A 23,753-nucleotide genomic window follows, 5' to 3' on the forward strand; every position below is an offset into this window, starting at 1 on the left:
ATGGTCTCCCGATTCTGGAGCTTGGCCACAACAGTAACACTTTGACGCTAACCTCAATCCTCTCCCTTGAAGGAGATCATCCAAGGGGAGCCACCCACGCAACAACCTCCACGCCAAGAAAGATACCTTCAGAGGGACCACCGAGCTCCAGACCAATGAGTGAATAATAGATCGATTGTGCGGTGAACGAAGATCGTCCCAAGCTGAAGACACAGTAAAGCTCCCCGACGGTGACGCCGCCCAAATCATCTGGTCTTGCAGATTAGGAAATATACGCAGCTCCATGACCTTCGACACTAAGTGCCCCGGCAGAAGCCGTCTGAGCCACTGCTCATCCCAACCATCAGAAAGGAAAAATTCCCCTACCAACCTGTGAGCCTTAGGGCCTGGCACCAGAGTGGCAAGCGGGACATCCGTACACCACCTGTCCTGCCAGAAGTCAACTAAGCCCTCCCCCAGACACCACCGGATATTCCCCTCTGCAAGATCCCTCACCTCTACCAACCGTCGCCAAACAGGGGACGGGCGGTCAACTGAAACTAGACGAGGATGCCCCCCTCTGACATACTTGACGTGCATAAACTCTGCCCAAATGGAAGCCCGTTCCCGTAACTTCCACCATAGCTTACAAGAGAAAGCCTTTATGACGTCTTCAAAGGAGCGAAACCCCAGACCCCCTTCCTCTACCGGACGGCAAGCCTTATTCCACGCCGCCCAGTGGATCCGCTTGCTGTCAATAGAGCTATCCCACAAAAATGCATTGCACACTCGGCCTAACTGAAGCAGCACCGCCTTCGGCGGTTGTAGCACCTGGAGTAAGTAGACAGGCAGGGAACAAAGAACACTTGGCGTGAGGTTAACTACTATTTTATCGACAAAAGCAACCAATTTGATTCCATCCCCAATTAGCTTAGTCATAATCTTTAGAGCTCGTTTGGATTGAAACTTTTGAGAGTTTTTTTTTTTTTTTTTTGTAATTTTCCAATAACATGTCATGCACCTTTGGCTAACATATCCAAAATTGGTTTTTTTTTTTTTTTGGTTCAAATAAAAAGCAATAACACGCTAGCAAATAGGCCATGGACGAATTAAGTAGGAAAGACATTGAGAGTTTCATAAACATGAGATTGTAAAAGGTACTATACACAAACATAAAAGTTAGAATTAAAACTAGGCAGACATGAGATTCACATGTAGATTGTTTTGACCAGTATAGGCTATGGATCGTGCGTGAGTCACATTACTCAGTATAGAAGCACGTTTTTCTTTTTTCTTTTATGGAGAAAAGAGGAAATTGCAATTTTTTGGAGTTTTGGAAAAAAGTACTATAATGATTTAATGTATGTGAAATAAAAAAGACGATTAAAAAATGTATCAAAAAATATTCTCAAAATTTTTCTACAGAAACTAACAATCCAAATAGGACTTTAGGATAAAAGTGCATTATAGAAATCTAGTAAGAACAGCTTGATCAGGGGCCACAGAGACCTCACTCCCATTTAACTTTAATAATCAAAAAAGGTAGTGCTTTGTTAAAAAAAAAAAAAAAAAAGAGGTAGTGTTTTATCTATAAAGTTAGGGAATCGTGGGATACTAGCATAATTATTAAATCGACTTTGAGCACCGCTTAGAGAGGTGACCAACTCACCGGTTCAATTGTAGGTTAGGCAGTTGAATTGCAGACGGCACAATAGCTATATTATATAATATAACAATATGTCTTAAATTATAAAAATAATATATTTTTAAATTGGTGGTTCAACTGACAGTTCAACTGGTAGCTTTTTCTCAATTTACCAGTTAAACCGTTGGATCATTGACTGATTAATGAATTTGTTGTTTAATCGATCTAATTAGTAATCCAACTCGACCCCATGAATGGTTCACCGAGTTGATCGATTCAACTATCGGATCAGATTTTACAACTATAGATATTGGAACTCAAAGAATTACCTAAGGTCCCTACGTTCTAGAGTCTCAATTTCAACTATTAAAATTATCACTTTTTTTCTCTTAATAATAAGGGAAGGGTGAAATTAAAAAAGTGGAAAGAGAGTAGGAAGATTAGAACTCAGGATTTCTAAGTTCTCAAGTTTCAATCTCAACTGTTACACTATAACGTCCCCGGCATCCACCTGCTTATCTCTATCTACATAACTAGGTGATTTTACTTGATTTTGTTCTCATAATTTTGGAAGACCACCAGCTTGGCCTCCTCAGCCCATAAAAATAGCACATCAATGATGAGAACATGACATTCATCAACATTAAAGCAAGAGGTGCCACCATTTTCCACAAAGAGAAATAAAGAGGTCGTCAAAGAAATAAAACGATGACCATCACTTTCTCAACTCATATTTAATACGACTTGTTCAAGTTCAATCATCAAGCTTTCTAGTTTTAAATCCAGTTATCAAATGCCGTTCAGATGAGGTTAATTTTAACAATACATTTTTGTCCTTTCTAAGTCTAACAAAATTAAGATTGATATTTTTTTTTCTTTCTTTTTTCATGAAGTACACTTGATGAAGATATTTTATGCATCAATCATTACTATGTCGTTTTCGACTAATTGTAAAGTCAATTGCATGGGCACTAAATTCTCCTCCATTCCTTTTTTTTTTTTGTCAAAAAAATTCTCCTCCATTACTTAAATCATTATTATTCGACCTTTCTCAGTAAGTCTGCCCCAAAAGTCTTTCTTTTGATGTACTACTATCTTATCCGTTATCATGATCGATAAGGACAAATTATATCATAAGATTCTAAACCTGGAAATTGTATAATAGTATTGCATATTTTCAAGCACGGTTAAGTACGTGCCATTGTAGAACGTTTTCTGGTGATCAAAATCTTCCGAATAGATAGGCTGATAGGATTGAGAAATTTGATTTTCTAAATCTAATGAATTAAGTAAGCTGATAGGATTGAGAAATTTGACAAAAGATTTGAAATCCTCTAAAATTCCTTTTATTGTTTACATTATTTAGAATATATTTATATTTATAAATTATCAATTATTCTAACATTTAAAAAATATTTTAATTGTTGATGCATTACAAACTCAAATGCCTGTTAAGAAATTCAAACGATTAGAGCGATTTTATCAAATCTAGACCTGTCAATCGGGCCTAATGAGCCGAACTTTCATAAGTTCAAACTCAACTCATTTAATTTGAAACATTTTCGCGCTTCAGGTTATGAGTTTCGGGTTCATAAATGTGAACCTCATACTCAACTCACATAATATTTGAGTTATGAGCCTTAATCGGGCGTAACCTAAGTTCACTTATTACTCCTTAATTTTTTAAATATAATTACTATAACTATTGAGTTGTAAAACTAATATAACATTTATAAGAATATAATATTAAAACTAAATATGAACAAATAATAGTTCTTAAAAAGTATATAAACCAAAAATTTTTCAACAATATTTATATTTAATTCGTTCAAAATGAATGAAAAATAGTAATAAAACATGCGATCATAAGCCAATACATCTTTAAAAGTTGAAACTTTTTTTATAATCTTGTGATTTAAATCCAAATATGTTTTGATGATTTGTGTTTGTAAACCAAAAAGAAATTAACCAATATTATGCCAACACAAAAATTTACTCAACTAATAAGAAAAGTTAGTTATGTATTACTAATATTGGCTCTCAAGAAAACTCATGTAAGAGTCTTTAGATGTATTTTGTATTTTATAATTTATATATATTTAGTATTTAGTAATAATATATTTGGATATATAATTATACATAATATCAAAATATAAATATTATATATATAGGTAATTAAAGGGCCGGACCTATATCGGGTTTAAGTCTAATAAGGCTCAAACTCGGCTTATATTTAATTCGGGCCTAATTTTTAGGCTCAAACTTAGACCGGCTCATTAAAAGGTCGGGCTCATCGGATTTTTTGTCTGGTCGAACGAGTCGAGCTTGGGCTGGCCCACCCCTATTGATAGTCCTAATCAAATCATTCATCAAATTACTCAATTCAAACGAAACCCAATAGATTTGCGAGAACTAATAAAAGAAACCAATACTTGAAAGAAAAAAAGAAAGAAAGAAACCCAACGATGTTGTTTAGGTGCACCACGCACCCGTATGGATTTAGAACAATTCTTATAGAGAGGCGCATTGATGGGAAAGGCTTGAAGCCGTGATCTCTTACCCCACAATTAATGTGGTGGCCAACTCCTCTAGTGGGAGTTGGTTCTGTGTTAGTTGCTTGATTGATTGGTAGATTCTTGCTTTTGTGTTTGAGTTCTTGCCCATCATACCCACCCTGTTGCTTACTGCTAATAAAAGGGGTGTTTTGCTAGGGGGAAAAATCTTGAAAAAAAATATATATATCTCTCAATTCTTATCGGAGTAGAAAACAGATACTTACATGGCTATGATGGTAAAGTCTCAAAATTCAACACAATTACACTATGGGCAAATACAGACATCCATACATTAGTATCCGCTATTATAGAGTTGCTGTGAAATATACCGTTCCTTATGTACGTTTTACAATTGGGATAATTGCAGAAACCTCCCTTGAGGTTTCTAACACTTGCACTAACCTACTCTGTGATTTGAAAAATTGCACTGACCTCCCCTAAACTTACTAAGCCTTTGCAAATTCAGTCCAAATGATTAAAATATGGGATAATTGCAGAAACCTCCCCTGAGGTTTCTGACACTTGCACTGACCTCCGTTCTAGGTTTAGAAATGGCATTCAGCACTCCTGAACAGGAACAATTCGTTGCAGAAACCTCCCCTGAGGCTTGATGTGCCATTAAAAAATTATTTGTGGAAGTGAGATAAGAAATTTCTTCCAATTTTGCCCTGATCTTGCTTGACAATTAGTATTAACAAGGGAGGGGCAAAGGCATTAAGGATCAAGCAAGTTCAGGGGATATAAATGCAACATATTTTTCATTCCAATATCTAGCTTGGTTTGATGAGTGTTTCGGAATTAAATGCAATTAAATTTCAAAATTACCCATGATATAATAATTCTTATAAAACAAAAGAATTACACATACGACAAATTAACATCTCCATAATTGTAACTACAATAGTTATTAACTTTTTTGATAAAATATAAGAAAATCATAAACCATAACAAAAATTAATACTAGAAAATAAATATAGTGGCTGTATTAATAAGGAGTAAATTCCCAAAAAGAGAGAGTTTTTAAACTAACTTTCTAAAGGATGAAGATTTTTGAGTCTCTTCCCAAAGGGTGAAAAACGCATCGAAGGAATGTGTTCTTCCAAATAAAAATGTAACTTTCAAATACGTTATTTTAATTTTCATAAATTTGTTTAAATATGAAAAATTAGTTAAATAACGCATAACATACCAGCTCTTTATGGGAAACTGACAGGTTTTGTAGTATATTTTATACCAGTTCTTTATGGAAAACATACCAGCTCTTTATGGGAAAAATTGGTTAAATAGCGCCCAAAGGATAACTAGTATGTTTTGTATTTAATATAAATTAAATATGTGAAAGTTAAAAAAAAAATTGCCCATAACATACCAGTTTTTTATGGAAAACTGGCAGGTTTTATATTTAATGCGCTATTTAACCAATTTCGTTGGCCTGTGGAGCTAATTAACCAATTAGCTCATTAACTAATTAGATAATTAGATAAACAGAAATTAGTTAATTAATTAATTAGATAATTGGTTAGTTAATTAGTTAATTAATTAATTAGATAATTAATTAGTTAATTAGTTAAGCAGTTAATTAGTTAATTAGTTTAACATGCAAATAGTTTGTTAGTTTCAGACAGACAACAGCTTTAGTTAATTAGTTAATTAGATAATTAGTTAATTAGATAAACAGAAATTAGTTAATTAATTAATTAATTAGATAATTAGTTAATTAGTTAATAGTTAATTAGATAATAGTTAATTAGATAATTAGTTAATAGTTAATTAGTTAATTAGTTTAACTATGCAGAAATAGTTTGATTAGTTAATTAGATAATTACATAAATAGAAATTAGTTAATTAGATAATTAGTTAGTTAATTAGTTAAGCAGTTAATTAGTTAATTAGTTTAACATGCAAATAGTTTGTTAGTTTCGGACAGACAACAGTTTTAGTTAATTAGTTAATTAGATAATTAGTTAATTAGATAAACAGAAATTAGTTAATTAATTAATTAGATAATTAGTTAATAGTTAATAGTTAATTAGATAATTAGTTAATAGTTAATTAGTTAATTTAGTTTAACTATGTTGAAATAGTTTGATTAGTTAATTAGTTAATTAGTTAATTAGATAATTAGATAATTAGTTAATTAATTTAACTATGCAGAAATAGTTTGATTAGTTTAATTTGTTTAACAAATTAAACCTTGGTTTTGATGAAAGTACTCAAACCTTTCATCTAGTAAAGTCAAATACAATTGGAGGTACTCTAGTAAATTCACACACTTTTACCTTTTAAATTGGCTTCAACTTTTTCTAGGGGAGGTTAATGCTATTTCAAAATTGATAGGGGAGATCAGTGCAAATGTCAGAAATCTCAGGGGAGGTTTCTGCAATTTTCCCTTAAAATATTGTTTTAGGGAGTGAAATTAGAATTTGCCCTTTGTGCTACATGTCTAATGAATGACAAAGTACTACAAATCAATTAACAATTAATAAACTTTAAGGGGTGTAGTTTATGGGCAAATACGCATTACCCATTTAAAATACCGGATCTTTATGGATATTTTACTTTCAAACATTTAATTTATGATAATATATCAATGTTTGTAAGTAAAATTCAAAAAGTGTTACAGTAATATTCTTACAAAAAGGAAACCAGTAGGCTATCTATTTAATATAAATTAAATATTTTTTAAAAAAAGAAATGGCCTATAAAGTATTAATTCTTTATGGCTTTCATCCAATAGATAAGTAAAGTATTGGCTCTTTATGGGCATTTTATTCTGAATCATTTAATTTATGTTAAAAACATAAATGTTTGTAACTAAAATTGCAAAAGTGTTACATTAATATTTTTATGGAAGAAAAACTGGTAGGTTTTGTATTTAACAAAAATATGAGACTTTGTAGGCTTTGTACTATAACAAAAAACTGGTAGGCTTTGTACTAACGGTACTTTTTAGTAAAATGCCCTTTCGTAAAAATCTGAGAGTACAAAACGGAAGGGCATTTTACTAAAATTTATGTTAAATACAAATCTTGTAGGCTTTGTACTATAAGATTTTGTGCAATGGAAATATAGGCTTTTTGAATTTTACTAAAAGTTAATATGAGACTTTGTAGGCTTTGTACTATAACAAAAAACTGGTAGGCTTTGTACTAACGAGACTTTTTAGTAAAATGTCCTTTCGTAAAAATATGAGAGTACAAAACGGAAGGGCATTTTACTAAAATTTATGTTAAATACAAATCTTGTAGGCTTTGTACTATAAGATTTTGTGCAATGGAAATATAGGCTTTTTGAATTTTACTAAAAGTTTTTGTTAAATACAAAACCTACCAGTTTCCCTTCCGTAAAAATATTAATGTAACACTTTTTCAATTTTAGTTACAAACATTTATGTATTTAACATAAATTAAATGATTAAAAATAAAATGCGCATAAAGAGCCAAAACTTTACTCATCTAATGGATGAAAGCCACAAAGAATTAATACTTTATGGGCCATTTCTTTTTTTTTTTAAATATTTAATTTATATTAAATAGATAACTTACCGATTTCCTTTTTGTAAGAATATTACTGTAACACTTTTTGAATTTTACTTACAAACATTGATATATTTATCATACATTAAATGTTTGAAAGTAAAATATCCATAAAGAGCCGGTATTTTAAATGGTTAATGCGTATTTGCCCATAAACTACACTCTTTAAAGTTTATTAATTGTTAATTGATTTGTAGTACTTTGTCATTCATTAAACATGTAGCACAAAGGGGAAATATGGTACAAAATTCTAATTTCACTCCTTAAAATAATATTTTAATCATTTGGACTGAATTTGCAAAGGATTAGTAAGTTCAGGGGAGGTCAGTGCAATTTTTCAAATCACAGGGAAGGTCAGTGCAAGTGTTAGAAACCTCAGGGGAGGTTTCTGCAATTATCCCTTTACAATTTTAAAAGAAACTTTAAATGAACAAATTAGCCAAGTAGTGATTATTAAAGAGAAGAGTGTCACTGAATTTGACAAGGTCTTCTGATTGATTTGAGTACAAAATTTACTTTAGAGAGAGAGAGAATCAATGGGCCCAAATGAGGCCGAAACTCCCAATTTATTTGCAACTTTTCAAGCAATTCTTTTTTTAGAATCATCAAGACTTAGGGTACATGCGATGGAATTGAAATCTAAAATATGGAATGTGAAATCTAGACTTGTTAAGCTATTGATTTATTAAATACTGAAATCTTAATATTTGATTGTATTCTACATTAAGTAATAAGTGAACTGTTTTTCATTTATTTTTGGAATAAGTTTTGCTTAGAAAATATAGAACCACTTAATTAATTAAGATATTTTATTTTTTTTTATCAAACATGTCAGAACATATTAAGGTTTGAACTCACTAAATTTAAGTATTAAATTTTGCCAAACAATGCCTAAATTAAAATGGTATCCTACTGATGATAAGTATTTCATCATACTTCAATGACATGCCTTGGTCCATGCCTCCAGAGTAAAAAGCGAAAAATTAATTCACAAACAACCAGGAGAGCATATTGATTCACAAAGAAGGCTTAAATCAAATTTTTAACTATTATTATATGGATACATTTTTCAATTATTTTTTCGGAAGTAATCTTCAATTATACGAAAATGTTAAACTGTAATTGGATGTTTTTCATCGTCATCAAAAAATGTAAATGAAAAAATAGAAAAATATTTCTTTATGCATTAAGAAAACTTTGGCCAATTGCAAAGGCTTGAATAGCAACACACTTTTTCTATTCCTTCTTTTTTTTTTTTGAGTAAAACTAATCCTTTCTTACGAGACGTTGACTTACAAATAATCTTGCTATAGTTTATGTTAAATGGTGTCCAAGAGCAAAGGAATTCACCCAACAAATTGAAATCAGCTTGAGAGTATCTGCTTAACTAGTGTTTAAGTAAATTCTAATCACCACTTAGAAGTCAAATACTTTTCTTTTTTTGGATAAATGGATGTCAATCTACCCATTTAGGGGTTAAAGAAAGCCAAAGCATCACGTCCAAGCGATCCTTGAACTTGGGGCACTGATGGTTTCCGGCATAACTGTTTTCAAATAGTTATGTTCAAAACAACAAAATGCAAGTTGGTTTATTCAGTATGTAAATAATTTTTAACTTTAGATAAACATAAAAAAAATTTTATATAAATTTCACATATAATGTTAAAAATGATATACATCGCATGATTTGAATTGTACTCCCTTCATCCCAATATTAAAATGGCTTTTTGAAAATTCAACTTTTTATAAAAATATAGTAATCATTATATCTAAATAATGTATCATTAGTGAATTTACATATGTATTCTTTGGATTCAAAATATTTTCTTATTAAAGGTGCATTGAAATTTTAAAAAAAATTATTTTTTTAAACGTTAAGATTGAAAAGCATCTGTTTCAATAAAGTAAAAATATAACATTAATAATACGGCGTTCGAGTTTTTTTTTTTTTTTTCCAATATGGACCTTTAATCTTGAGTACGGTTAACCTGCAAACGTCTTGCCCCTCATTCGCGATTCCTTAGTACGGCATCATTTCTCCGTAGTCTTTTTATTTTATTTTTTAAGGAAATCATTGCTCCGTAGTCTACTCTTCTAGCTTTAGCCAAAATATTCTTCGGATTTTGAAGCTCCAAACCTTCGCCGGTGTCGTCAGTCACAGTCGTGCCAGTTTAATGATTTCAACAGTTTCAACGCTTGCTTCCCATAGGGCAGACAGTGCTATTCTCAGAAGCTCTGCAGTATCTTCAGAGCAAAAAAACAAAAATCTAGGGTAGAGATTTGCCCGAAAAGAAGACTAAATACAGTAAACTTTTGGAGTTCACTATGTAGCAAAAAAAAAAAAGAACAAAAACAAAAACTAGAGGTAAGATATATCTTCTCAATCTTTTTGCTTTTTAACTTCACTGTGAAAAGTTTGGAAAGAGAGGAAGATATCTCATCTCAAGACTAGTACAAGTTATCAACCTATCGGCACATTTTTGGCCTTTTAACTTTTACTATTAATTCATTTCTTTTGTAAAATTGAGTTTGAAAATTTTGATTACGTATCAGGACTTTTTAAATGATATACAAAGTGGGCTGATTTATTATTCATCATTAAATTTCTAGAAATGTTTACACAGTTGTGTTAGGACAAAATTATGTTCACATATGTTTACATAGTATCATCTTCCAAGACAAAATGATACGCTTCAATCGTGTCCACGTAGCGTTCTTCAATCATGTCCACATAGTGTCAGGACGAAATTGGAGCATGATAGTTGTCATTCAACAAAATGACCAACTTAGAAAAGAAAAAACTTAACCATTGAATTTTGGCTCATTAGTCACGAGAAAATGATTAAATTTTTCTTTGAACTGTAAGTTAGGGATTTGAACCCTATCTGCAATCAAAAAAATTTTAAAAAGGTGTCAGAACGTCTCTTTGTCTTTTTGGTCTAGTCAGGTCTGTATCTCTCTCCCTGCAGAATAGAATAGATTAGATTATATAAATATAATCTTTCCCTCCTTATAGAATATGATAGATAAATTATACAAATGTTATCGTTATCGAAAAAAAAGAAAAGAAAAAACTTGCACTACTTTTGAGAAACACAAGGGCGTGAAAATTATTTTGCAAATCTCCTACTTCATAGCCAAAGGAGGAACAAAGCCAGAATATCTTAAAATATCGCAATTCTATCTGGTCACACATCCTGTACTTTGAACTTGTAAAGCCGCATTTCTATCTAGTTACATCCTGCTCATTTTCTTGGCTTTTAATTGGTTTTTTTTTTCTTTTAGAAGTGTTTAAAGTAAATTATTATTAAGAGAGTTGTTTAAACTATTTGAAAAAAAAAACTTATCTTTCTTGGAAAAGAAAATATGAAAAAGCAGCTTCACGGGTATCCATCTCACAAACTTTGCGCAGAAATATAGCTTGTCGGGTCCATATCTTTTTTTTTTTTTGTCGGGTCCATATCTTGAGCAATCTGAATATTTTACTCTTAAAACAGATATTCTCTTACCAATACAAGTGACATAGTACTCTCTCCTTTTTTTAAAAAAAAAAAAAATTCAACAGAAAAGGGATAAGATTTAAAAAGCTTGAGGTGGAGTACTATCCCTATCTCTTAGTTCATTGGGCAAATTACATTTTACTCCCACGTGGTTTAACATTTTTTTACATAATTTTCCTGTGATTTCAAAAATTATACATAATTTTCTCATGATTTAGATTAAAGTGTCAAAGTGATGGAAATAATCATTCGTAATGGAATACTACTACTCCTTTAGATGCATCCAAGAACAGGACCTCATGTGTGAAAATCGAGTAACATAAAGAAATGGTGAAAACTGAAAACGCATTGACCATACTTATGAACAATATCAAGTGCATGAAACAGGCTTATGTACAAGAAAAACCACAAGCACATGTATTGCATTTATTGTTTCATCATTCTAGTTTATTACAATATCACACGATTATAAAAATCAAATAAAGAAGTGTATCCACTCTTAATCTTAATTTCCATCGTGTTCTGCCATATCAATTTAGTAGCATGTATTCATGCCATTACACAAAAGAAATATATATAATGTTTAAGCGAGATCCCTGCTTTATTAATCATGTAGCAGAGATTTTTCTTTAGCGAAACTCTTCAAGGGGATGTAGGAGGACGATACAGAGGAATGGCATCGAATTTCATCAATCCTTTGTTGCAGTCATCGCCATTTCCCTCTCCGCTAGCAAAGTAGTTAGGGCTGATCTTAGTTAGCACGTACGAGAATCCATCTCCACCTCCTTGATTAGGTCCTGCCAATAGAGTTGCGTGGCTAAAATCGCATGTTAGGAAGCTGTATAGGTTTGGTAGCAGGTACACGCTGTGAGGCTTCACGGTGTCGCTAGGAGGAGGATACTTGAACACTGATGCACCACCAACAACAATTAAGGTTAGACCAAAATAATTTAGAACTTTTACATTCTATTGAGTGCTTAATCACGTTTGCTCTAGATTTCACAAAATCTGATTATAGATAGTGATCGTAGAGAATAATCAGAATCAGTTAAAGTTACTCTTGGTTGGTATTTTTTGGAATTTTAACCTTTTTAGCTATTAAAAAACCTAAAACTTCGGTACTAAAAGCAAAACGTGAACATCAAGAAAATTTGGTTATTCAAATTAGAATCTATATATAGTCAAGAAAAACAATCAATCGAGAACAAGCTTAATAACATTCCAAGGTGATTAATTTATCTCAATATTGCTAGTAGATTTGGAATATCCACTCCAAATTATCCAATTACCTGCCTAGACTAGAATTAGAAACAAGTGTACGAAAATTGAATTGAATCAGATTTCCTAACTCAGCTCAGACGTTAGTCTAGCCTTTGTATCTAGCTATGAAAATTTCGAATGATAATACAATGCTAACCTAGTATGTCACCGCGGAAAAAGGCACCGTGGTTGAAGGCCCACTCAGTGTAATTGTAGCCATAACGCCATCCCTCGGATCCTCCAACAACAACTGTTTCAGCTTGGCTAATTGCCAAGGTGGCTCCTAAGGTTAGGAGGAGGACAAGCAATCCTTTACCAAAGCTGATGGCCATCTCTATTGTATGTATTGGGATCAAATGCAGGTAGAAAAGATAAGATATGGGTAGTTGGATGATATGAATTTGGGATGTTGTAGTTGGGTTTATATAGACGTTCCTGGCAAGCTGATCCAAATCTTGTTAACTGGTTCTCAAAATGAAAAAAATTTCCAAATGCTGACTAAAATGAACATGTACAAGATCATTTTTCCAGTTTTCTTGGGTGATGTTTGAAAATCATACAACAAAATTCTACATTTCCATGCCTTTGACCGCAGAATGGCTTCAAGGTTGCATACGTTGCAAGACTTGTGAAGTCCCAAAGGGTGGGCGTAAAATGTAATAGTGTTGGTCGACGAGGAAAATGTAAGAGCCAGGGTGACTAAGTTTTTTCAAAGGCGAAAAACGATAATGTTCCTATGATTATGACGAGCCCCGGAAGTCAGTAAAAGGCAACAGAAGTTTGGGTTGGTACGCACCGGAATTTCACACGAAGCTCTGAAACGGTCCGGTGCATCAAATTATAGGCATTTTCTTTTTCCTCATTGGCCAGGCAATCGAAAAAAGAAGTGCATTTGGAAAACTTTTTTAACAGAAAAATCTTTGTTTTTTTTTTCTTATGGTAGAAAACAGAATACTTTATTAATTCCAACAAAATCAAAATGGCTTTCTAGATTGATGGACACAAAACAATAATCAAGCGTAAACCCGTAAGAAAATGTTCAAGAAATTGATATACGAGGTAAAGGGAAATTTTCTATGTTGATGATGAAACAAGCTGCGACTGCTCACCATATACAAACGGAATTGAGGCTACTGACAATATATGAAACACGAGGCTATGCACTTACTAAGCCCTATGCGACTAACTTACAAACTGACTAAGACTAGCACTAATACATCCTGGAATGGAATTGAAGCCGCGTGGCCATTATACTAACTAAATAATATAATTCTCACTACTAACCAAATAACGTTAACTTGGTTTAATTTCTCTACATAGATGCTTATGTTGTCTATTAGGTTTTCTTGCCTCCAATTTTCTTCTATCTTGAAAATGAAGGATAAGGGCATCAAGGAAATGTGACACCAAGCACTAGATCAATTTCAGGGTGAGAAAATTAAAACCTTTGATCATTGGCTATGTTCATACCCTATAATTGCATCTTTTATCCAAAATGGAGATTATACATCACTTCATGTACAACAGTTCAAGAAACGGAGAACAACGACAAAAAGAAACAAAAAATAAACAACAGTTCAGGAAATGGAGAACAACGACAAAAAGAAAAAAAAAGTAAAAATGGGAAAAAAAAGGCATAATAAATGATTATTGATAGGTGCGGGGTGTGTATTGATAGGGTATAATTTGTTAGTAAATTTATTATTGATTTCCCCTTCTATCCCTGACAAATATTGTGTTAATTGCTGATATTTACTCATATTTGGTATTTGGAATCAATTTCAGGAGTGAAGCAGAAAATTACCAAAAAGGAGGGACTTGTATGGAAAAATGCAGACTTCTAAGGGCTTCAACCTTTAGGTCCTTGAGTTGGTGGGGACCACAAGCTAGTGCAAGGCATTTAGTCATTTGGGCTTTTCAAAGAAAGCAACGTAGAGAGACTTGGAACAACAAGTACTTGGGAGGCTTTGTCCACATGTGCGGGGACCACGGATAAGAAGCATGAGTCATCTGGACTCTAGGAAAAGAAACGTACAAGACTTTGAATTTGGTGTGGGGACCACTAGAGATAGCATTAGACTTCCTTTTGGCTTTAAAAAGGGAGACAAACGTGCAGAGAACTCTTATCAATCAATAGTTTTAGTTTAGACAGTTTTTAGCATAGTTTTAGTTTCGTTTCTTTCTTGGCTCTTTTGATGGCCTGGACCTCAATGAAATTACTTGAAGATTTTCTCATGAGGCGTGGCTAAGTTTGTCTGGCCAAGAACAACGAAGGACTTGGTTCTACTAAATTTGTGAGATCGAATTAGTTTTTATTTATTTTCATTATTCACTGGTATTTGTCTATCTTCTGCTTTATGTTCATATGGTTGTTTTATTATTCGATTATCCAGGGCCCGGATTCTAGATTAATTCAATAACCTGAAGCCAATTAGGATAGTTAAATCCGTAATTGTTTAATTATTCTAAACTGGTGGCAACTGGCATGATTGGGTTTGTGTCAGGGAGATAGGCAGGCTAACTTAAAGAGACCCTCGTAGCGTGTTAATTGGTTAGAATTAGGCTCTTCTAATTATTCATGCAATTAGGGAATTGAACTTCTATGGTCGTACCTAGGGTTATTTCCTGATTAGAGAAATAGTCAACGGTCGTACCTTGGCTATCGACAAATTGAGGAAGAGTTGGTTGTTTATCGCGTGTATGACAACTATAACTAATTTATCAGATAGTAACTGGAATAATCCTTGCATCTGTGATCGAATTAAGTGAACCATCTCCGAAGTTGTCTCTTGGCTAGAGTTCGTCCATTATTATTTTTATTGTGATAATTAGTTATTTGAGTTGTAGTTATTTTATTTTAATTAATTTATTCCAAGTAATTTAGTTACTATCATTTTCAAAACCCCCCATATCTGGAACTTGAGAAGAAATTAAATTATCCCCAGTCCCTGTGGATTCGACCCTGCTTACCGCTATATACAGAATTTGTATTTTATTTAAGCAGGTATTTATTATTGCACAGGTTTGACGCCTGTCATGTATATAAAAATATACTCTTGCTTCGTTGCAAATTTTAAATTTATAAATTTATAAATACCCCACACACAACTACAAATATACAGGTCGTATTTGAATATAGAATATTAAGAGTCGAGTCTACAGGGAAGATGGATAATTACTGGTATTACTAAAGCTTCTCTATTATTTAGACTATCAACAAATTAAAACTAATAAACTTATGTTACTAATGGGCAGAAAAATACAAATGAAGTTTCCCATGTAATGGAATCTCTATTTACTCATGTTAGTGCTACTTCCTGACTAATTGAGTATCAAAATATTGGTTAATTTATGGCGTAATTTCCTAATGCTCGTGATACCCACTTTCACAGGTGTATCAACTATATCTATGACTAATTCATACCTATTTTCGTGGTTATGAAATTAACTACAAACTCATTTGCTTCTATTAAATTACATGGAACAAGCCATCAATGCTACAAAGAGCAAGGGTGATTAAGTCTCTACAGAGACGAAAAATATGGTTATGGTACTATTTTTGGGACAAGCTCGGAAGTCAGTTAAAACAACTGAGTTTGAATTTCACGAAGTTTTGAAATGGTCCATCAAAGGCATTTTCTTTTGGCCAGACAGTCGAGAATGGGAGTGCATCTGGAAAATTCTACACCAACAAAATCTTTGCCATTTTTTCTTTGCAGAAAACGAAATACTTTATTGATTCCAACAAAATCAAAATGGTCTTCTAGATAATTATGTTGCCGATTTGGTTTGCTTGCCTCCAATTTTTCTTCTATCTTGAAAAGGAAGGATAAGGAAATTCGACACCAAACGCTGAATCAATTGCTTGGTGAGAAATAAAGACCTTTGATCATGGGATATGTTCAATTTGTTACTTGCGTAAATGTGGGAAAATGGAGAATATACATCTCTTGATCATAATCCAAAACGCAGATTATACATCTCTTTATGTTCAACGACCCAGGAAACTAGAGACAAAAAAAAAAAGGGGAGGAAAGCAACAGACTCTTAAAAGACATAAATAAATCATGATTATAGAAGTTGAGCAAGTATAAGTGTATAACTACCATTACAAAAGTAAAGTTTTTCTTTTTTCTTTTAAATAAAAATTAAAAAGAAATGGTTGAAAAGGTATAATATGAAGACATTAGATACGTATTGGTTGTATATTGTTGACGCGTATCCAAATGCATGTGGTTATGCATCTGTGTGGAAAATCCTATATTTTGGACATGTGAAAATTTATGGAGTTTATTTTCAGCTTCTCAATGAATAATTCTTGCATATTTGAACCTTTCAAGTTCCAACTATCAGTGATCACTTGTTTGCAGCATTTCAGTAAATCTTTCCTTGCTTAATAAGCAAAAAAGACAAAAAAGAAGGGGGGGGGGGGGGGTGTCCAGGATGTTTATTATGTGTTTGTATTGTTTAAAAATTTTCAACTTTTCAGGGAAAAAAAAAACAGAACTTTCAGGGTCCTCAACCAAGCGGACTTTGTGAGCAAGTCAAGTTGGCAAATTAACCTAAGTCCTCCTTTGTTATCCTATTCCTCAATGTTTGCTTTTCGGGCTCCCGTATAGTTCGACATAAAGTACCCAGTTTTACTTTGACTCCCCATCTCCTCCAGTCAGCCATTACCGCCCCACATCAGCGTCCTCCATCCCAACAGCCCAATCTATGATTGTGCGAGGTAATTAATAAATTGTAAACAGTTTGTGTCCTGTTCTGTTGTCAGTCTTGTGCCACCCTTAACTCATAAGTTTATTCAGGTTGAAATTTTTTTTGGGACAATTCAATCTTGATTGCATCGAGAAGTAAAAAAGATCTCGATTGTATCTATTCATTTTCCTGTTACTTCTTGTTTTTTCTGGAGGAATTGATTTTGGTACAAAGGGGTACCTTATATTTCTGGTTGTTTTCAAATCTTGATCTTTTGTTATCCATTGTAGTATAGGATAATATCAGAAACCTCGCATGAAGTTTCTCTTAATAACACTTTTAATATTTTTGAGATTTTCAAAATATCACTTACTTTCTTCCTCTTCTACAGAAGGGAAAGGTAAGGGGGTTGTTGAAAAAGGAGGAGTGAGAGGAGGGAGGCTGCCAAGGGAGACGGAGGGAAAAGAAGGAAGAGGAAGAAGGAGAAAAAGGAGGAAGGAAGGAAAGAGAGAAAGGGAAAAAGGGAGGACAGAGGAGGAGGGAGAGGCAGAGGTGGCGGTGGAGGAGGGATGGTGGGTGGTGGGTAGAAAAAGAAAGAGGTGATAGAATTTATTAATTATATTTGTATTTTTTGTTAGGTATATTTGAAATTGTTTGTATTTGGAGTGTTTTTAGATTGTGTTACTTTAGATTTCAAAAATAAAAACCTATATTCTAAAAATTCTCTAATCAAAGCATAGACTATATTCAAAACTAGGAATTGTGAGACACTAGAGCTAACCAAATTACCTAATTAAATTACTTTCTTATTATTCTGACAATTGGGGGCACCTCCTTTGATGTTTGAAAAATTATAAATTTATTTTCTTTGATATTATGAAAAGACTATTTCTGGCCTTCACACAATCTACAAACCCTAAATGAAAATTCGGTTTAAAAAATAATAAATAAAACTCTTTCACACTAATACCTTTTTATCCGAAAATTCTAAACTCGTCTCACACAGTACATGGAATTCTTGATCAGTTCAATAAAGAGCTAACCATCCACTACGGATGCATTTGTTTAAAGGAGTTGCTTTACAAATTACTTTAAAAAGAAAAATGATGCTCAAGCAGCCGATCGAAAAGGATGCTTCAAAGCATGGCTCCAATTTGTGTACCACGAAATTCTTTATCTAAACGGGTAACGATGGCATTTAAATTCTTTTATCCAATTTCGTTAGTTTTTTTGTGCTTACATCATCAATTATTACAAAAATATAATTTTTAAGAAAGGTTTATGTAATCTTTTAAACCTCAAAGAAGTGGCTGTAATTCTCAAAAACCCACAGGAGAGGTTTCTTAAGTCATTCCTTCTTATTAATTAACATCCATATAACTAGTGATTTTGTTCACATAATTTTAGAGGACCACCAACTTGGTCTCCTCCACCGATAAAATTAACCGAAATGATGAGTATGTAACATTCATCAACATCAAGAGGAGAAGCCACCATTTTCTGCAAGAGGAATAAAGAGGTCGATAAAGAAATGAAAAACATGACCATCTCTTTCTAAACTGATATTTAATACAATTTGTTCATGTTAAAACACTCACAAATATATAAGGGGGAGACAAATGTACGCCGTAATTAATAAAATATGTGTGAGAAAAGATAAATAAATCAATCACATATCATTAATCACACAGAATAATTAATAATACCCTCAACCTTTCACTTTTTAACTGACCATAATAATAAGACTCCTCATTTGTAGATTATATGTGTTGTTTGACAGCTATAAGAAATTACTTAATAAAATACTAATTTTTAAACAATAAAACTACCATAATTTGATTTAAATAAAACTATGAAAAACTCAATTTGATTAAAATACTGCTATACAATAATATTGCAACTTTTTTTTTTAAAACTTGAACTTCGTTTTGGTCCTTTCCAGAAAAATCAAGATAAATTATTTTTTCTATTTAGATTTTAGCACTTAGTTACAGTACTAAACCGGGGATTATGAAGCACACTTGATGAATATACTTTATGCATCAATCGTTACTCTATTGTTTTCAACTAGTTTTAAAGTCAATTGCATGGGTACTAAATTCTCCACCATTAATTAAATCTTAGTCGTCCTTTCATAGGTCTTCACCAAAAGTCTTTACGTCTTATCTGTTATCATGGTCGATAAGGACAAATTATATCAGAAGATTCTAAGTTGTATACTGGTACTGTAAGCCCCCACGGGGTAACTTGGACGGTGTGCTCCCCTTCTTTAGGGTATGGCCACTTACCTGGCAACCAGGGTTCGAGTCCCGTGGCTTACATCTTCGGTGTGGAGTGGGGCCTCCTCTCCCGGAGCACAGGGGGATTAGTCGGGCCCCGTAAGGATTGATCCAGACACCCCCTATGTCGACAAAAAAAATATATATATATATAATGGTACTGTATATTTTCAAATGCATAAGTACGTGCACATTATTTAACTTTTTTTGGTGATTAAAATCCTCTGAATCTCAGTAATGATTTTGTAATTCTAATGAGTAACTAGAAATGCGGAAACTAATAACAAAGGCAATGTTAGATTTCTCTTTTTTTTATTATTGGCTTTTTATTTTTTTTGGCTCAAAAGAAAAGAAACCAATAGTAAAAAAAGCGAAATCTAACATTGCCTTTGTTTTTAGCGTTTTTGTATTCGTCAGCAGCTTGATTGGCAGTTTCTTGCATATTTTTTTGAGTTCTTGCTCATTGTAACGACCTTATTGCTAATTGCTAATAAAAGGGGTGTTTTAATAGAAAAATAAAAAGAAATCTTAAAATTTTTTTATAAATCTCTCTTTTGTTATTGGAGTACAAAACTGATATACTTGCATCACTGGCTATGATGGCAAAGTCTCAAAATTTGGTGGGAAATACTGACATCTATATTAAAGGTCCTATCCTTTAGGGTTAAAAAAAAAAAGCCCCTTATGGTATGTCTAATACATAGAAAAGCCTCCCGTGATTTCAAAACATATATACCTCATGTTTTGAACTAAATTGTAAACTAACAAAATTCGTTAAACTTAACGGAATCCGGTAAATTTAACGGAAAATTTAATAGAATCCAGTAAATTTAACGGTAAACTTAACGGAATCCGATAAGTTTAACGGCCGAGACCATCATTTTCGTTAAGTTTAACGAATTCTGTTAGTTTACAATTTAGTTCAAAACATAAGGTGTTATTTTGTATATTTTGAAACCACAGGGGATTTTTCTGTGTATTAGGTATACTAGATGAGACTTTTTTGTTTTTATCCCTATCCTTTAAAATAGATTTTCTGTGAAATTGTATAGCATTCCTTATGTAAATTTCACAATTTTGGAAGGAACTTTAAATGAACAATTTAGACAAGTGGAGATTACATTTGTTTTGTATGTCGGATTCACTATTTGATAGAAGAGCTTCTCACAATTTGACTTGGTCTTCTAATTGATTACATAGTTTACTTTAAAGAACACAAGAGAGAAAGAAACTGAGTGAGAGATAGAGAGAATCATTGGTGCCCAAAAGGAGGCTATAATTATTTTGCAACAGGCTTACGTACAAGAAAAATCACAAGCATTTATTTGTTACTGTTTCCAGTTTATTACAATACATATCACACGAAAAACCAAATAATGAAGCGTATCCAATCTTATTTTTCAGAAGCATGTTGCAGATCGATTGTGGCTTTGGCGAAACACATCAGGGGAATGGAGGACGATACAGAGGTATGGCAACGAATTTCATCAATCCTTTCTCGCAGTCGTCGCCCTCTCCGCTAGCAAAGTAGTTAGGTCTGACCTGATTTAGCACGTAGGAGAAGCCATTTCCACGTCCTTGATTCAGACCTGCCAACCGGGTTGCGCCCCTAAAATCGCATGTCAAGAAGCTGTACAGGTTTGGCAGCAGGTACACGCTGTGAGGCCTCGAGATTTTGCTAGGAGGACCATACTTGAACACTGATTCACCAGCAAAACAACTAAGGTTAGACCAAACCAACACTAATACTCATAAATTTTTCTAATAATCAAAATTAGTTAAAGCTACTCTTTGGTAGATTCTGTGTTTTAACTTTTTTAGCCATTAAAAAAATCTAAAGTTTAGATGTAAAAGCAAACAAAAGCATTAAAAATTGATTATTAAAAATTAGAATATATAATCAAAGTAAGATAATCAACCGAGAACAAGCCTTAGAAAAGGTTTCCAGCAGATTAATAATATTAACCAGTTTGTTAGTAGATTTGGAATGTCCAATCAAAAGTATATCCAATTTATCTTGCCTATGCTAGAATGAAAAAACAAGTATATATCAAAATTGAATCGAATCAGATTTTCTAATTCAACTGAGACGCCAGTCTAGCCTTTGTAGCTATAAAAATTTCGGACAATAAATACAAGGCTAACCTAGTGTGTCGCCGAGGAAAAAGGCACCGTGATTCTTTGCCCAATTATTGTAATTGTAGCCGTAGCGCCATCCCTGAGACCCTCCAACAACAACTGTTTCAGCTTGGCTAATTGCCAAGGTGGCTACTAAGGTTAGGAGGAGGACAAGCAATCCTTTGCCAAAGCTGACGGCCATCTCTATTGTTTGTAATCGAATCAAATGAAGCTAGAAGCAGGCACGGATTTAAGGGGGGGCTGGTGGGGGCTTAAGCCCCCCCCCAAGCCGCCGGAAAACCCCCTATATATAGGGGATTCCAAATGCTTGCTTCTAAAATGCAGTAGGTAACTAGGTAGGTAGGTAGGTACTACCTTTCTCTTCCTATGTGTCTCTTAGGATACTGGTATTATTGTCTGAAATTTTCAATAGTTATTTATGTTTTCACCTGCTGGTGATGTAATAACTTGGATTTTCCTAAAATGTTTTGAGCAGGTCTGAACTCTGTAGTTATTCATCATATATTCTGGACTTTGTTAGAGCCTGTGAGACTCGGAAACATAGAGCCTGGGAAACATAGCCTTTTTTTTTTATTTCAGATGTTTGGTTGTTGGCAAAGTATTTTTTGTGCATCGCTGTCATGAACTATATGGTGGAGTGGGCTTTCTTTTGTTGATCAAGAAGCTTGCCAACAATAGTTGTTGGTGCTGTTTTAAATGTATGTTCTGGAACAAAGAATGCTGTAAATGTATTTCCTGGAATTTAGAAAAGTTCTTGATTTAACGCTTATGACATCCCTTGCACTTCAAGAAGAATTAAATTTGCAATTACTATCAAAGTTTTCCTGCTATTTCGCTTTTTGACCGCCTTAGTTTTTTATTTTATTTCGAATTCTGATCATGAAATCAATAAGCAGGGTGAGTGATAGATTATTGATAGTTTAGAGTATTTTTTTGGAGCATTTTGAGATTTCCAAGAACTTATCAAATTCATATGAAAGGGGCAATTTTTAAACTATTTTAGTATGCGATGGGCAATTCTTAAACTATTTTTTTGAGCGGTTTATGCCTCCGAGTACTATACATATCTTGATAGGCCTTCTGTTTTCGTTGTTTCTTTTGTAGATTTGGGTAAGTTACATACCCAAAAATTCAGAACAAATTTTTGGATATGTATAATTATATGTTTTTATTATTTTTATAATTATTGATTCTAAATTTTACTTATTAAATATATTTATTTCGTCACAAAAAAAATTTTTTAATACACTTCAGCCCCCCAAAAATAAATTTCTGGCTCCGTCCCTGGCTAGAAGTGATAAGATGTATAGGCAGATGGATGATATGAATTTGGGATGCTTTAGTTCGGTTTATATAGATGTTCCTGGTAATCTGATCCAACTCTTGTTGACTGTTTCTCAAGATTAAAAAAAAAAAAACCCAGCTGTTGACCGGAGGATAGAATGTGTAAGATCATCATTTTGCCGGTTTTCTTACGTAACGTTGAGAGAATTGCACAACAGAATTTCTAGATTTTCATGCCTTTGACAGCAATATGGTCTACTTTAATTCGTCTAAATCTCATTAATGCCCTGAGGAGGCTTCAAGGTTGAAATTCTAGCAAATTAGGTTGCATAGTTACAAGAATTGTGAAGGCCGGAAGGGTGGGCATAAATGTAATGTTGTTGGTTGGCAAGGAAAATTTAAGGGCCAGGGTGCATGATTTAGTTTTTCTCAAAGATGAAGAATATTATTAGGGATGGCAATGGGGCAGGGGATACCTCCCCCAACCACCGCCCCGTTGCATTTTAATTCCCCACGCCCCCGACTTCCCCCGCCCCGCCTCGCTTCCCCCGTGGGATTAAAAAAAATTTATTATATAATTTCATTATAATTAAATTTGAGCAAGTAATCAAGTACTAAAATATCAACACATCACCAAATTATTATTCATTGTAATTTCACAATTGAAACTCATAAAAATAGTTAAACAAAGGTTATTTGAATACAATCTAATATGATAAAACAAATATAACTAAAATAATAAAGTTTTCACTTTTGATACAAATATAATCACTAAATTATTATTGTGTTTTTTTTAGAAAAAAGTGTTATTGTATTAAGTGTAGTTAGGAATTTAACATAAATGTATTATTAATAAATTTAGTATAAATAATTAATAA

The 23,753-nt window shown here is 33.0% G+C and overlaps 2 protein-coding genes across 2 annotated transcripts; both read right to left on the reverse strand.

Annotated features, from left to right (window-relative positions):
- Positions 1-11,590: 11,590 nt before the first annotated feature.
- On the reverse strand, positions 11,591-12,854 carry LOC113749822. The gene is made up of 2 exons (XM_027293686.1): positions 12,633-12,854; positions 11,591-12,123 (listed from the first exon to the last, which is right to left on the reverse strand). The coding sequence occupies exons 1-2, from the start codon at positions 12,805-12,807 to the stop codon at positions 11,858-11,860; spliced, it is 441 nt and encodes a 146-aa protein (XP_027149487.1). The 5' UTR covers positions 12,808-12,854; the 3' UTR covers positions 11,591-11,857.
- A 7,841-nt stretch (positions 12,855-20,695) lies between these two features.
- LOC113749609 lies at positions 20,696-21,803 on the reverse strand. The gene is made up of 2 exons (XM_027293405.1): positions 21,598-21,803; positions 20,696-21,152 (listed from the first exon to the last, which is right to left on the reverse strand). Exons 1-2 carry the CDS (start codon positions 21,770-21,772, stop codon positions 20,896-20,898), a joined length of 432 nt encoding a protein of 143 aa, XP_027149206.1. The 5' UTR covers positions 21,773-21,803; the 3' UTR covers positions 20,696-20,895.
- Positions 21,804-23,753: the final 1,950 nt, after the last annotated feature.

Source organism: Coffea eugenioides, chromosome 10, assembly GCF_003713205.1.
Source record: "Coffea eugenioides isolate CCC68of chromosome 10, Ceug_1.0, whole genome shotgun sequence".
Classification (NCBI taxonomy): domain Eukaryota; kingdom Viridiplantae; phylum Streptophyta; class Magnoliopsida; order Gentianales; family Rubiaceae; genus Coffea; species Coffea eugenioides.